The sequence below is a fragment of the Leopardus geoffroyi genome, chromosome C3 (genome assembly GCF_018350155.1).
Source record: "Leopardus geoffroyi isolate Oge1 chromosome C3, O.geoffroyi_Oge1_pat1.0, whole genome shotgun sequence".
NCBI lineage: Eukaryota > Metazoa > Chordata > Mammalia > Carnivora > Felidae > Leopardus > Leopardus geoffroyi.
Window position 1 is genome coordinate 46,238,651 of NC_059338.1, and position 15,416 is coordinate 46,254,066.

The window sequence follows — 15,416 nt, forward strand, 5'->3', positions numbered from 1 at the left end:
TTTCATTCATGTATATGTTATAGTTCATGATTCATGTAAACAGGCAAAACCAGAAAGAATAACTTTCTTTTTGTCTTCCTGCACCCAAAGATAGAAAAGGGTAACATTTACTTTTATTTTGGAGAGAGATCATAACCTCATTCAGAGTCAGATTGCTGAAGGTCAAGTCCTGTTTGTGAGTCTTACCAGCTGTATGACCTTGCATGAGTTACTTACCCTTTCTATGTCTCAGTTATAAAATATGGATAATCATAGTATCTGTTTGATAGGGTAGTTGTGATGATTAAAAGAGCTAATAGATGCAGAGTTCTGGGACGCCTGGCTGACTCAGTCAGTGGAGCATGCGACTCTTGGGGTTGTAAGCTCAAGCCCCACGTTGGGTAGAGAGATTATTTTAAAAAAATAAAATCTTTGAAATAATAGATACAGGGGCACCTGGGTGGCTCAGACACTTAGGCACCTGACTCTTGATTTCGGCTCAGGTCATGATCTCATAGTTCATGAGATCAGTCCCCGCATCAGGCTCTGTGCTGACAGTGCTGGAGCCTGCTTGGGATTCTCTCTCCCCCTCTCTCTGCCCCTCCCCTACTCTCTCTCTCTCAAAATAAATAAATAGACATTTAAAAAAAATGACTGGGTGGCTCAGTCATTCAGCATCTGACTTCTGCTCAGGTCATGATCTCACAGTTGGTGAGTTTAAGTCCCACATTGGATGAGCACGAGCTTTGGGTGAGCTTGTGCCCTGCTTTAGGTGAGCTCAGGAGGGGTGGAGAGAGAGGGAGAGAGAGAATCCCACGCAGGCCCCACTCTGTCAACACAGGAGCCCAAACCCACAAACTGTGAGCTCGTGACCTGAGCCGAAATCAGGAGTCAGATGCTTAACCCACTGAGCCACCCAGGCACACCTCCCCCAAGGTGATATTTAAAAAAAATTATTTGAATCAATAGTATAGCACTTTATTCTCCTCAGTATCATTATTTATAAATATTTAAAATATTCTTAGGGGCACCTGGGTGGCCCAGTTGGTTCAGTATCTGACTCTTGGTTTCAGCTCAGGTCATGATCTCACAGTCAGGAGATCCAGCCCCTCGTAGGGCTCCACTCTCAGTGCTGTTTGGGATTCTCTCTAGCCATCTCCTTCTGCCCCTTCCCCTGCTCTGCTCGTGTGTGTGTGTGTGTATGTGTGTGTGTGCACTCTAAAATAAAATATGCTTAAATATTTTTCATTGTCCATGCTATTTACTGCACTACCTCTTTCTGTCAACCACCAAACTTCTTAAAGAGCAATCTATAACCATGGTTTCCATTTCTTCACTCACTTCTTCCTTAATCCTTCACAAGTAGAATTTTACCTCCACACTCTGGTAAGTGAATTAGGTTATCATTTCCTTCTTAATGATCAAATGCACCCTTTTCTCACTCTTTCTTACTCTTTCTCATTTCTCAACCTTTCTTCAGCACTTGATGTTGTCTACCCTTTCTTTCCTGAAACTTCTCTCTTTTGGCTTTTATTGCTATTGAATACTTCTGACTCTCCCCCTATCTCGTTGATCTCTTTTTTTCTTTTTGCTAATTCCCTCCCTCCTTCAATTCGTCTACCCTTGTCCTTCTTTTTTGCTATATTCTCTCCTAACAATCTCATCTACTTCAGAGGTTTGTCTCCCTCGAGAACAGTTCCCAACTGTGTCTTGTAGGCTGCAGATCTGCATATCCAATTACCTGCCGGCTATCTCTACCTAAATGTCTTTTTATTCTTCACAGACAACATTCTGAACACAAACTTGTAGTCTGTTTCTCCTCTTTTCTGTAACCAGCCCTTCTTGGCTTTACTGCAGGTGGCCATAAAAATCCAGAAATACAGATAAATATACATTAAATGGCTTACTGCTATTGCACTATGTGACATGTTCCGTGTGTTTTCCTTCATCATCAAGGCATAGTTTAATGTACTGTTTAAAACTGCAGTGAATGTGGCACATTAAAATAGCATTTTCATCACTTCTTGCACATGTATCTGTGGTGTGTTGATGTGTTTATATGTTTGACTTGTACTGAATAAAACTGTGTCTTTATATTCTTTAGAGAAATAATAATCAAGGGGGTTTGATCTATTTCTACTTTATGGACACTTTATATTTCTGTTATTTGTACCATTATTCTTCTATGCATCCAGATTCAAAAAATCTTAGAGTCTCCCTGTTCCCTGAATCTAGACTTTAGCCAAGTCTATCTAACTTTGCTTATAGCATTACTTACCCCAATTTGAGAAGTCCAGGACAAGAATGCTAAGAGAATTGTCAACTCTTAAAATTCTGTAAAACATTGCAAATTTCCACAAGTGTCATCTCCATTCCGCCTACACAGGAGCCAACGTCCCCAAACCATCCATTCCTAGAACAGAGGTGAGGCCTTGATGCCATATTCATCTCCGCCAACACCAGACATGTGGCCAGATTTCACAGGGGTGACCCGTGGATATACTGCCATCTTAGAAGCTGTGAGACCAGAGCAGACACAGGTGTTAAGTGGGAGCTGGCCCCACATTCCTTCAGACAAATCTGTACCTGAGCGACAGCTACAGTCTGATACTGGTGACAGCCATTAGCAGGACTGTCATACCCTGGAGCCTTGTTTTGAGCTTCCCTGTTATACTCCCAAGGCTTTGTCTAGGGACTGCATTGGGTGGAGGAGTTGTAAAGGTGGGGGAGGGGGAATGCTGAGGCCCTGTAGACTGGAACAGTGGAATGCATGCCTAGGGCATACAGCAGTCTCCTTTCCTGGAGGCTCTAGTGGAAGCCGTAGTATTTTTTTGTTTGTTTAAATTTTAGTTAGTTCACATACAGTGCAATATTGGTTTCAGAAGTAGAATTCAGTGATTGATCACTTATAACCTATAACACCCAGTGCTCATCCCAAGTACCCTCCTTAGTACCCATCACTCATCTAGCCCATCTCCCCACCTACCTCCCCTCCATCAACCCTTAGTTTGTTCTCTATCGTTAAGAGCCTCCTGTGGTTTGTTTTTCTCTCTCCTCTTTCCACCCCCACTGCACCCCAGTCTTCCCCCATATTCATCTATTCTGTTTCTTAAATTCCACATATGAGTGAAATAACATATTTATCTTTCTCTGATTGAGTTATTTTGCTTAGCTTAATACATTCTAGCTCTTTCTGGCCAAGTCTTTAAAAATGTTTCTTGCATGGGGGACCTGGGTGGCTCAGTCACTTGAGTGTCCAACTCTTTGATTTCAGCTCAGGTCATGCTCCCAGGGTTGTGGGATTAAGTCTCGCATCCAGCTCTGCACTGAGCATGGAGCCTGCTTAAAATTCTCTTTCTCTCTCCCTTTGTCCCTCTCCCCCACTCGTGCTCTCTCTCTCTCTCTAAAATGAAAATAAATATTTCTTGCAAAAGTTTTTCTTTTTCTTTTACTGCCTTTTCCTACTTAATTCAAGTTCTTAGGACTCCTCTTCTGAATCATTTTAGTAGCCTTCTGACCAGTCTTCATGCCTCTACTTTCTTATGTTCCCGTTTGTCTCAGAGTACAGTCCTGAATCTGTCACTTCCTAAGTTAGAAACCTTCAGTGGTTTCTTCAGTGGCGTAAGATTTACATTCCATTCTGATTTTTTTTTTTTAATAATAGCCCTTTGCAATCACATTCTTGTTAATGGATTGTAAGGTGCTTGGAGGCTTGATTACACATGCTTATCATTGTATCCTAGGTGTTCTCTGTCTAGTTTAATGCCATACACGTAAAAGTGTTCAAACAGTATTCTTAAGTTGATATTAGCATGTTAGCTAAGAAACGTCACTATAGGGGCGCCTGGATGGATTAGTTGGTTAAGCGTCTGACTTTGGCTCAGGTTATGATCTCATGGTTGGTGGGTTCGAGCCCCAGATAAGGCTTGGCTGCCGACAGCTCAGAGCCTGGAGCCTGCTTCAGATTCTGTGTCTCCCCCTCTCTCTGCCCTTCCCCCCACTCACACTCTGTCTCTGAAAAACGAATAAACGTTTAAAAAAATTAAAAAGAGATGTCACTGTAATAAACACATTGGAAATATTGTTTGATATAAGTGGAAAAGGAAAATATTTTTTCTAGCTCTGATGCCTTTCTGGGAATATTGTGTACACAGTCAAGGACAAAGAATAGTCAGCATTTCTCGGAAAGCTAGAACAATGTAAGCACAATTGACATTCTGTTTCTCTCATTTACTGATGAAGGACTAGCTGAAATTTATTAATTCTTATTTCCCCAGGTCAAGGCAAAACTTAAGCAAAATCCTTCAGAAACTACAGTGCGTAAAAAGCAAGAAGATACCTCGTTAATGAAATCTAATAACCAAGAAGTCACCATTTTCTCAGGTTCTCATCTTCCCCAGCCCAACAGGCATCAAAAAATCTGGTCTACCCTAGAGAATGTTTGGACAACATTATATCAGAACAGGTACTAAATTTCTAAGAATTTTTGAATTCTAGGGTTTTCCATCATTGCTGTTATTGATTGGACAGTTAGTGTTTGGGTTGTGAGTTGAATGCATTAGATTACCTTACTGAGAGACTTTTACCAACTCGGTGCTTTAGAAACAGTGATGCTTAAATAGGGATGCAATCAGATTCACCTGGACAGTTTTAAAAATATATATGCCTAGGCTCTGTCCCTAGAAGTTCTGATTCGGTCTGCTAAGACTGAGCTGACACTGCAATAGTGCATAAAAAAAAGAAAATCTCTCCAGGTGATTCAGATGTGAACTCTTGATGAGAGGCATTTCCCATGTACGTCAAAAACCAGTGAAGGCCACCTAGATTGGCTGAACAAATTAGCAGGATACAAAGCCTTAGTAAAATTTATTTAAAAAAAAAATTTTTTTTAACATTTATGCATTTTTTGAGAATGAGAGAGACAGAGCATCAGCAGGGAAGGGGCAGAGAGAGAGGGAGACACAGAATCAGAAGCAGGTTCCAGGCTCAGAGCAGTCAGCACAGAGCCTAACATGGGGCTCAAACGCATGGATCATGAGATCATGACCTGAGCTGAAGTTGGACGCTTAACCGACTGAGCCACCCAGGCGCCCCTAAAGCCTTAGTAATATTTAAAATAATCTAAGAAAATGTCATTTTGGATTAGGGAAAATTCATATAAGGCTTTTTGAAAAGGAAGATAAATATTTTTATTCAAAAGGAAAAAATGCAGGGCACCGGGGTGGCTCAGTCGGTTGAGTGTCCCAACTTTTCAGCTCAGGTCATGATCTCACAGTTTGTGAGTTCGAGCCCCATGTAGGGCTTGCTGCTGTCGGCTCAGAGTCCACTTCAGATCCTCTGTCCCACTCTCTCTCTGCCTCTCCCCTACTCACACGTGTGCTCTCTCTCTGTCTCAAAATAAACATTTTTTTAAAGAAAGGAAGAAATGCTTTTATTCCTTTGATACACATGAAATACTATGTTCCTGGTGAAATGAAAAGATAGAGACCAGTTGTGAGTAGTTCTTTAAATGCTGCTGGAGTTAGGGGTGCCTGGGTGGCTCAGTGGGTTAAGCGGCCGACTTCGGCTCAGGTCATGATCTCGCGGTCAGTGAGTTCAAGCCCCGCATCGGGCTCTGTGCTGACAGCTCAGAGCCTGGAGCCTGTTTCAGATTCTGTGGCTCCCTCTCTCTGACCCTCCCCTGTTCATGCTCTCTCTCTGTCTCAAAAAGAAATAAACATTAAAAAAAAATTTTTTTAAATAAATGCTGCTGGAGTAACTTAAAAAATAATTTAAAACAACTGATTTTAAAGTAGGCCAACAGTCTCTCCCATACTTTCTCCCAAACCCATAACCTTTATATAATTTTATATATATTATATAATTTGCCAGTCATACTGTATGCGGTTTAGTGTGATTTTGGTTCAAGGGTCCAGTGTGACTGTTATTTTAGATTAATACCATCTGTCCTAGCAGCAAAGGAATAGGAGCACTCTTCTTAACCATCTATTCTCTATTTACAACACTGTAGATTGAGGGCCCATTTTTAGCCCTTGGAATTTTGTATTTTCTTATAAAGCAAAGGTTTTGTGTGTTTGTTTTGTCCAGTCTTAACATATTTGTAATGTTTTGGCTAATCAGAGACTCTTGTTAGCTGAAAGTTACCATATATGCTAGGCAGAAATTATCACTTTTTTTTTTTTTTTCAACGTTTATTTATTTTTGGGACAGAGAGAGACAGAGCATGAACGGCGGAGGGGCAGAGAGAGAGGGAGACACAGACTCGGAAACAGGCTCCAGGCTCTGAGCCATCAGCCCAGAGCCTGACGCGGGGCTCGAACTCACGGACCGCGAGATCGTGACCTGGCTGAAGTCGGACGTTTAACCGACTGCGCCACCCAGGCGCCCCGAAATTATCACTTTCAAAATAAAATAGATTAAAGCCATTTGTAAGATGCTTTAATCTTCTCTTCATTTAGAAAATATTTGAATACTGCAGCGCCTGTGTGGCTCAGTTGGTTGAGCATCCGATTTTGGCTCAGGTCACGATCCCAGGGTCAAGGAATCAAGCCCCGTGTTGGGCTCTGCCCTGAGCGTGGAGCCTGCTTGAAATTCTCTTCTCCTTCTCCCTTTGCCCCTCACCCCTGCTCACACACTCTCTCTCTAAAAAAACAAAACAAAACAAAACATGGGGCGCCTGGGTGGCTCAGTCGTTAAGCATCCGACTTCGGCTCGGGTCATGATCTCACAGATCTCGCAGTCCATGGGTTCGAGCCCCGCCTCAGGCTCTGGGCTGATGGCTCGGAGCCTGGAGCCTGCTTCCGATTCTGTGTCTCCCTCTCTCTCTGCCCCTCCCCCGTTCATGCTCTGTCTCTCTCTGTCTCAAAAATAAATAAAACGTTAAAAAAAAAAATTAAAAAATAAAAACAAAACAATTGAGTACTTTTTTACCTTGGAGTTGGCCTATAATATATATACGTTTGTGGTGGATGTTAGAATTCTGGGTAATTTCTGTGTAATAGACTTTACTTTGTAGTATTTCAGTACATGAAAAATGCTTATATTGCTTTATCAGCGCATGGTTATTAAAGCCCACTTCATTGCTTCTCATGCCTGATTGTGTACCAGAGTCACTGTATAATTTTCCAATATATTCATGCTTGAGCCTTTCATGTAGAGATGCTCATTTGAAGGTCTGGTAGGCCCTATGTATTTTATGCTTTGAAATACTTTTTCTTTTGGAAAGGTAAAACTGTACTTATTAACAATTGCATTTCTTTAGATTTTCTAAGTTTTCCCTTTTGCAGACCTGTCAAAATGGTCACCTTTTCCATATATCACTTCTGCGAATGTGGAAAAACAATTTTTTGGTTCTTCAGTGCATTAAATATATAATCACCACGTGACCCAGCAGTTCCATTCACAGAGCTATACCCAAATGAACTGAACACAAGTGTTCAAACAAAAACTTACATATGAATGTTCACAACCAGTTGCAATAGCCAAAGTGAAAACAACAGATCCACTGCCCATCAACAGATGAATGGATAAACAAACTGTGGCCTATCATAAAATGTTTGTATCTATAAAATGGAATCTTTCTCAGCCATAATAATGTATTGACACCCATTATAACGTGAATGCATATTGAAAACATGCTAATGTTAATGTTTAAATGTTAATGTTAATGTTAAAGGTTAATGTTTAAAATGGAATCTTTCTCAGTCATAATAATGTATCGACATCCATTATGACGTGAATGCATATTGAAAACATGCTAATTGAAGGAAGCCAGACACAAAGGTCACATGGTATATAATTCCATTTATTTGAAATATCCATAGTAGGTAAATCTGTAGAGATAGAAAATGGATTAGTGGTTACCAGGAACTAGGGGGAGGGAGGAATGATGAATGACTGCTTAATGAATACAGGATTTCCTTCTGGAGTGATGAAAATAGTCTTGATTAGATAGTGGTGATAGTTGCAGACAGTGTGAACTACCAAATGCCACTGAATTTGGAACACTTTAGAATTGTTAAAATGGTAATTTTATGTTTTACCACAATTTTTTTTAAATTTTATTTATTTTGAGAGAGAGAGAGAATGTGAGCAGGGGTGGGGCAGAGTGAGAGGGGGAGAGGGAATCCCAAGCAGGCTGCATGCTGTCAGCACAGAGCCTGATGTGGAGCTTGATCCCACAAACTGTGAGATCATGATCTGAGCCGAAATCAAGAGTCAGACATTTAACCAACTGAGCCACCCAGGCACCCCTATTTTACCGCAATTATTTTAAAAAGTGCTTTGGAAAGTACTGTGAAGTAGGGGAGAAACTTCCCTTGAATGCTACTACCTAAAGGTAACCCAGTAGTTAACATTGTTACTGTTATGTACACCCAGCTTTGTTTTTAGGCATGTATATTAGTTTCCTGGGGCTGCCATAGCAAATTACCACAAGCTAGATGATTTACAATCATAGAAATGTATTCACTCACAGTTCTGGAGGCTGTAAAGTCTGAAATCCAGGTGTCTGTAGGCTCTATTCTATTGGGAAGTTTGACTAAGATCTTAAATAAGGTCACATTCTGAGGTTCTGGGTGAACATGAATTTGGGGGGCATGCTGTTCAACCCAGTACAGCATATGTTTTGACTTTTTATATGGTGGTTGTTATGTTATATAAATAAATTTTGTATACCTTTATGTTTCTAATGTATAGATGGCGTATTATTTTAATTGTTCTTTGTTATTTCGTCAGGTGGCTAATTCACTATTTACTTAGCACTTTTTTTTTTTTAATTTTTTTTTTCAACGTTTATTTATTTTTGGGACAGAGAGAGACAGAGCATGAACAGGGGAGGGGCAGAGAGAGAGGGAGACACAGAATCGGAAACAGGCTCCAGGCTCTGAGCCATCAGCCCAGAGCCTGACGCGGGGCTCGAACTCACGGACCGCGAGATCGTGACCTGGCTGAAGTCGGCCGCTTAACCGACTGCGCCACCCAGGCGCCCCTACTTAGCACTTTTTATATTGCTGAACATTTACATGGTTACTAATTGTTTACCAAATGCAAAATTATTATTAATATGTGATAGATTTCTAAAATTGGAATGATCAGAGTAAAGTATATTAACATTTATAACTTCTAGTTTCAGCAAACAGGTAAATCTGCATCTTTTCTGCATTCTTATGTACTGGAGCACTGACAATACTTATGTACTGACCTGAATGTAGATCAATAGTATTACTTCCAGGGATACCTGGGTGGCTCAGTCGATTAAGCATCTGACTTCGACTCAGGTCATGATCTCCCGGTTCTCAGATTGGAGCCCCTCAACGGGCTCTGCACTGACAGCTCAGAGCCTGCAGTCTGCTTCAGATTCTGTTGTGTGTGTCTCTGTCTGCCTGTCTGTCTGCCTCTCTCTCTCTCTTAAAAAATAAACAAGTAAATGTTTAAAAAAATACTATTACTTGCATGTCTTATGGTCTTTTGATATGAAACATTATTCCCATAGCTTTTACAGTATTACTTTAGATTAGACGCATATAGTCATTGACCTAGATCCTCTGCATGAATGGTAGCCTGGACATTCACAAGTCACTGTCTTTTATTTCTGATTTAAATAAATCAGGATAATGAGAGAAGAGTTATAAATATTACCTTATTTTATATATTATAAATGGAAATGCTTGAATTACAATAAATAGTGCATATTTAAAAAATTAAATAAATAAATAATGCATATGTACTTATGAGTATCTTTTTTTTCCACTCTATTTTAGCATGGATGTATTTCAAAGATTGGGCTCAAATGCAGCTTTGACTTCTTCAAAAATAGCATCATTTGAGGAAGCATTTGTATATCTTCAAAAGTTAATGGCAGCTGTGAAGGATATTCTTGAAGGAATTCAGAGGTAACCACTAATTAATTTTGAAGTTTCATTTATTTTCTCTTTCTTCTAAGTTGACTAGCTTTTGCAGAGGTGCTGGGAGCCTTTCAGCAAGATTTATAAGCTAATGACCTTTAGATTTCACTTTTCCCTCTCCTTTGCAAAGAATCCTCTATTTGTAGTTTGGACCACAAGAATGTTTCTAGTTTTTTCCTTTCTAGAAAAAACATACCAGGTGTGAAGCTTCGTAAAGAACTTTATTTTCATTATGGTGCAGCTGTAGCTGTGAAAACAGTGCCTGGTGTATAATGGGCACTCAGTAATTACTTGTTGAAAAATAATGCTTAGGTAATTATCACTGCCCTTTAAATACAAATATATGCTAGTATTTTAATACAGTCTCACAGTACCACCAAATGAAGAAGTTTGAGACGCAACATAATCTTAATGATGCTTTGAGACTTATGTTTATGTGATTATTTTAAATATTTGTGAAGCATATAGAAAACATAGTGCCAGAAAGCTGTAGAATGGACTGTAGCATAAAGTCAGATGTTTTCTTTTGCGGCAAGAAAGGAGAATACAAAGCTTAATCCTGCAATTATTTTGATATGTACCAAAATTGCTTGACCTGAGTTCAACATGCAGCTTGCTAACAGAAGACTACTCTTCTTTATAGATTAAAAAACAAAACCAAAAACTCAAAACTGATTTGATTTGATATTATGTCCAAATTTTAAAAACTTGGTATTTTTCAAAACAACAGTAGTTTTTGAGTTTTTTTTCTTTTCTCTTAAGGGTTTTTGGAAACTTCATCTCATTGTTAATGCACAGAGCATTTGTACCACTTTTTGGATCACAGTTGGCTAAATGATTCTGAGAATAGCTTTTTGGGGGGCACCTGGGTGGCTCTGTCAGTTAAGTGTCTGACTCTTGGTCTATGTTCAGGTCATGATCTCACAATTCTCTGCACTGACAGTGTGGAGCTTGCTTGGGATGCGCTCTCTCTCTCTCTCTCTTTCCCAAAAATAAATAAATAAACTTAAAAAAAAAAAGAATAGCTTTTTGGTACTCTTAAGTTACTAATGGATTGAAGAGGTGGGAGATCCCAAGCGCAAGTTAAATATTATCTCTAAGTGCAAATAGCACCCCCCCCCTTTTTTAATGTAAAGCAATACTAAATAAGAGTAGCTTTATGAGGGAGAAATATTCAATTTTTATTTTAGCTATGCAAAAGCTATTTCACATTCTAGGTTGCACAAAAGCCATTCTTGACACTACTTTTTTCTATAGAAAGTAGGGATAGCAATCTATATTCAATTACTCAAAAAATGTTTATCAAGCACCAGTTATCCTTGACATCATACCAGGCTCTGAGGCATCAAGGATGAATTCAGTGCGATCTCTGACTCCAAAGAGCTCGTGGAAATCACGCAGTCACGTTACAAAAGAAAATTAACAGGGGCGCCTGGGTAGCTTAGTCAGTTAAGTATCTGACTCTTGGTCTGGGCTCAGGTCATGATCCATGGTTTCATGAGTCTGAGCCCTGCATCAGGGTCTGTGCTGGCAGCTCAGAACTTGCTTGGGATTCTCTCTCCCCCTCTCTCTGTCCCTTACCCGCTTGTGCTGCCTCTCTCTCTCAAAAAAAAAAAAAAAAAAAAAAATACAATAGAGTTGTTAATATTCTAATAGGAACATAAGCAGTGAGGAAGGAAGGGTTTGGCAGTAGATGACGTTGTAGGGGAATGTCTTGTGGGCCATTCAGAGCAGTGTCTGCTTTGTCCCATAGGCTACATGTTTAGATCTGTTAATTATGTGCCCAGACAGAAAGGTTTCTAATCTGAAAGCTTTGGAAATATTGTATACTACACTACTCTCTTGCAAAACCAATCTGTATCCATTTACATATTGATGGGTTTTATAAACCTTTGCTATAGAGAAACCTTTTTAATTTTAGGAGCTTTAAACATGCAGAATCTCTCTACAGAGATTCTGATGTGATTGGTTTAAATATGTGCCCAGCTATCAGGAGTTTAAAAATTTCTCCAGGTGATTCTAATATGTAGCCAAAGTTGAGAAGCACTAGTTAACTTTCTTAACCCGAGGTTCTCAACAGGTACTGGCAGAATCAGCATCCTCATCACCACCTGGAACTTGTTATAAATGCAAATTCTCAAACCTTGCCAGACCCTACCAAGTGCAAAACTGGGGGGTGGGGCCCAATTGTCTATGTCCTCCCAGTGATTCGCTGCACATCAGAGGCTGAGAACCACTGGTTTAGTGGCTGACTATAATCATCTGGGAGCTTTAAACAAAGAACAGTGGCCAGCCTGACCCTAAACCTATTAAATCTGCTTCTCTGAGCATGGGACCTGGGCATAAGCATTTTTACAAACTCCCCAGGTGATTCTCATGTCAAGCCAGGATTGGGAAATTATAGCTTGTAGTACTTACATAAGCTGTGTCTAAAGAAGTAAATGTTTGAGTTTTAAGGATGATATAATTTTGTTACTCTTTCCTCCAAGGACACAATACCTCCAGGAACAAGAAAATATTAGTGGTTCTGCTACTTTTTAGCACGTTACCTGGAATAATAAATTTTCTTGAGCCTCTGTATTCATCTGTAAAAACGGCATAATAATACTTTTCAAAAGCTTTTCACAAAGTTCTTGTGCTTTGAAAGTCACATGCTGATATAACTTACCAAACCAGTGATTCTCCACTTAATTGTTGGGGAACTTGTTAAAGATAGAGTTTTCTGGATTGTAGTGAAATCACAATATTTGTGGATATTTTTGTAGATGGAGGAAAGTTATATTTTTAACAAGCTTTCCAGGGAATTTATAGGCCCATGGTGGGGGGACTGCATTAAAGAAACTGATCTAACTTCCTGTAATAAATATATTAGAACCACTTTTGCTACCAGTAGAGGGCATTGTGAATAAAAAAGTTTGCTCATTTCAGCATTCATTAATCTACAGGAAATTACTAAAATCGCGATGTTTTTCTTTTTGTTGCCCTTCAAACAATAGGCATTTAAATAAAAATGTAATAGAAGTGAATAATTATTTTTCAAGTGTATATGTAGTCTTAAAACCTTTAATAAACAATCATATTAAATCAAAATACATTCAGTTAAAAATTTTGTGGGTGGCCTACTATGGGTAGATTTTTATATTTTTTAAACATTGAAAAATACACTCAACTTTTTTTTTATGTTAAATATAATTTATTGTCAGATTGGTTTCCATACAACACCCAGTGCTCATCCCAACAGATCACTCAACTTTATAGTAACTGCATATTATTAGCATTTTCTGATGCTTGTTAAAATGGAGTAGTTTCATTTGATTTTGAGATACATACCCAGTGAATATAGCTCAACTCTATTTTATCGTAGCAAATCATGTATGATGTTACATTGGGAATCGGTGAGAAGGTGACCTGTTAACCAGGTCCTTCAGTTAAAGAAGTGAATGAAAATGTTTTTATTAAACTAAGAGTTTGGGCTTCTAGTTCCAGATTTATCCCTTTGTAGTTGACTTCAGGCTTGTCACTTACCCCTCTCTAACCCAGTTTCTCTCCTTATTAAGTGAGAATCCTGATGCCTTGTTTAGCAGAATAAATGAGATGATGTATGTGAAAATACTTTTTCAGCCGTAACATATTTACAAGTGTTAGCTTTTGTTTTCTCCCTAAAGCTGATATGTTAAGTTTGAAATGTTCAAAAATATGTATTTCAATTTTAATGATGCTCTAAACATGATTCTGATTAAGGTGGAAAATATTGGTGGAGCAGTTGTCCATACAGTTATATAATGGGAGCAGAATACCTAAGTTTGCAAAAACTGAAAAAGAGGTGGGAATATTGATGATTCTTACACTTTCTGTATACTTTTTTCTTGGGTGGGAGAGTGAACTTAATTTATTTGCTATTGGTTTGGAAATTGCTTTTTTCTTTCTCATCTTTCCCATTTTGTGTAGATAGGACCAATTTGAGCACTTTTGTTAATGGTTTCTTTATGTAAACACTAGAGAACCAGAGTCAGTACTCTTTCCATGTAGACAAAAGTGTATTAAGATTTTTTGTTTTTTTAGATCTGTACTATCTAGTGTCATTTTATGCTTTAGTAAGCATGATCAGGTTACTCTCAAGATCACAAAAACCTTTTGCTTGGTATATAAAGGTTATAAAGTTTCGTTTGAAGTGAAAAATTAATTGGAGAGTCATATGGCACATTCTAGAGAAGTTCTACTTGTATAGTAATCAAACAGCATTGTTAAATATTCGTGTACTTAGGGGCACCTGGGTGGCTCAATTGGTTAAGTGTCCTACTTCGGCTCAGGACATGATCTTATGGTTCGTGGGTTCGAGCCCCATGTTGGGCTCTGTGCTGACAGCTCAGAGCCTGGAGCTTGCTTCGGATTCTCTGCCGCCCTCTCTCTCTGCCCCTCCCCTGCTCATGCTCTGTCTCTCTCAAAAATAAACATTTAAAAAATTATTTAAAATATCTGTTTGCTTAAACTGGCGTCTCTACAAAGTTAACTAAACAGGTCATGTTCTCCAACTCCAAAGCATACCATAAATGTGTGTAGCTTTGACTCGAAAGTTAATACTCAAAACAACAACGAAAGTGATTTAAGTATGTTTTCGTGTCTGAAGTAGATGATGAGCTGCCTGGTTTGGAAGCAGAGAGGAAAGTGGGGAGTGAACATAGGAAATTGCACTCTGCCTAGATTTTATAATCATGTTTATGTGTTTCACCTTTATAAAATAAGGTTGAAATTATTTAAAAAAAAAAGAAAAGAAAAATGGTAGCATCTTGAATCCAAAAATATAAGCAGATCGTGTCTCAATGTGCATATTCATTTTAACACTTGAGTGAACATGTAAAACTGTGCACTTCTGTGTTAACTTAATGAATTCTAGATTTCTAGCTCAGGTAGCTTTAGATGAAGTGTTTGAAATAATGTTTTCTTATTTTCATCTTTTGAATCATATGCAGGGCTGGGAGAGGGAGTTACTATTCATTATAAGTAACTTGTCACATTTTAGAGGGGGGAATGTTCTTATATGAGAGGGCATTTCTTCTTTAGGTAACATTTTTTTTTCTAGCTGTCATATTTGGTTTGGTTGTTTTTTGAGAGAGAGAGAGTGTGTGTGAGTGGGGGATGGTGGGGGGAGAGGGAAAGAGAATTTTAAGTAGGCTCCAGGCTAAGTGCTGAGCCCAACTAGGGGCTCAGTCTCTCAACTGTGAGATCATGACCTGAGCTGAAATCAAGAGTTGGACACTCAACCAACTGAGCCACCCAGGTGCCCCTGTTTTGATTGTTTTTAAATGAGGATTGAGTGCTAACTGATGCATTGGGCTTGGTCATGTTCTGGATGGGCTTCATGCCTCATCTTAGAATATGATTTTGGAAAATGAGACTTGTGCTTGGATTTAGGAAAGGAAGATTGTTAATTTTTATCATCTTCAAATGCTTTAATGATCCTCAGAACTTTAGTAACCTCTGTTACAATCCTATGGCTTTGGTTTGAAATATTTTGTAGAGCTGTTTTTGTAA

At 38.9% G+C, this 15,416-nt stretch overlaps 1 protein-coding gene across 5 annotated transcripts in view; it reads left to right on the forward strand.

Moving 5' to 3' along the window:
- The window catches only part of SWT1 (SWT1 RNA endoribonuclease homolog), a 103,478-nt gene that overhangs the window by 50,900 nt on the left and 37,162 nt on the right, over positions 1-15,416 (forward strand). For all 5 annotated transcript variants that reach the window (XR_006705814.1, XR_006705813.1, XM_045452683.1 and 2 more), the window contains 2 exons: positions 4,257-4,444; positions 9,741-9,872. Coding sequence is in view for 3 of the 5 variants with exons in the window: in XM_045452683.1 (XP_045308639.1) it covers positions 4,257-4,444; positions 9,741-9,872 (320 nt within the window). In the remaining 2 variants the exon portion in view is untranslated. The remainder of the gene's footprint in view (positions 1-4,256; positions 4,445-9,740; positions 9,873-15,416) is intronic.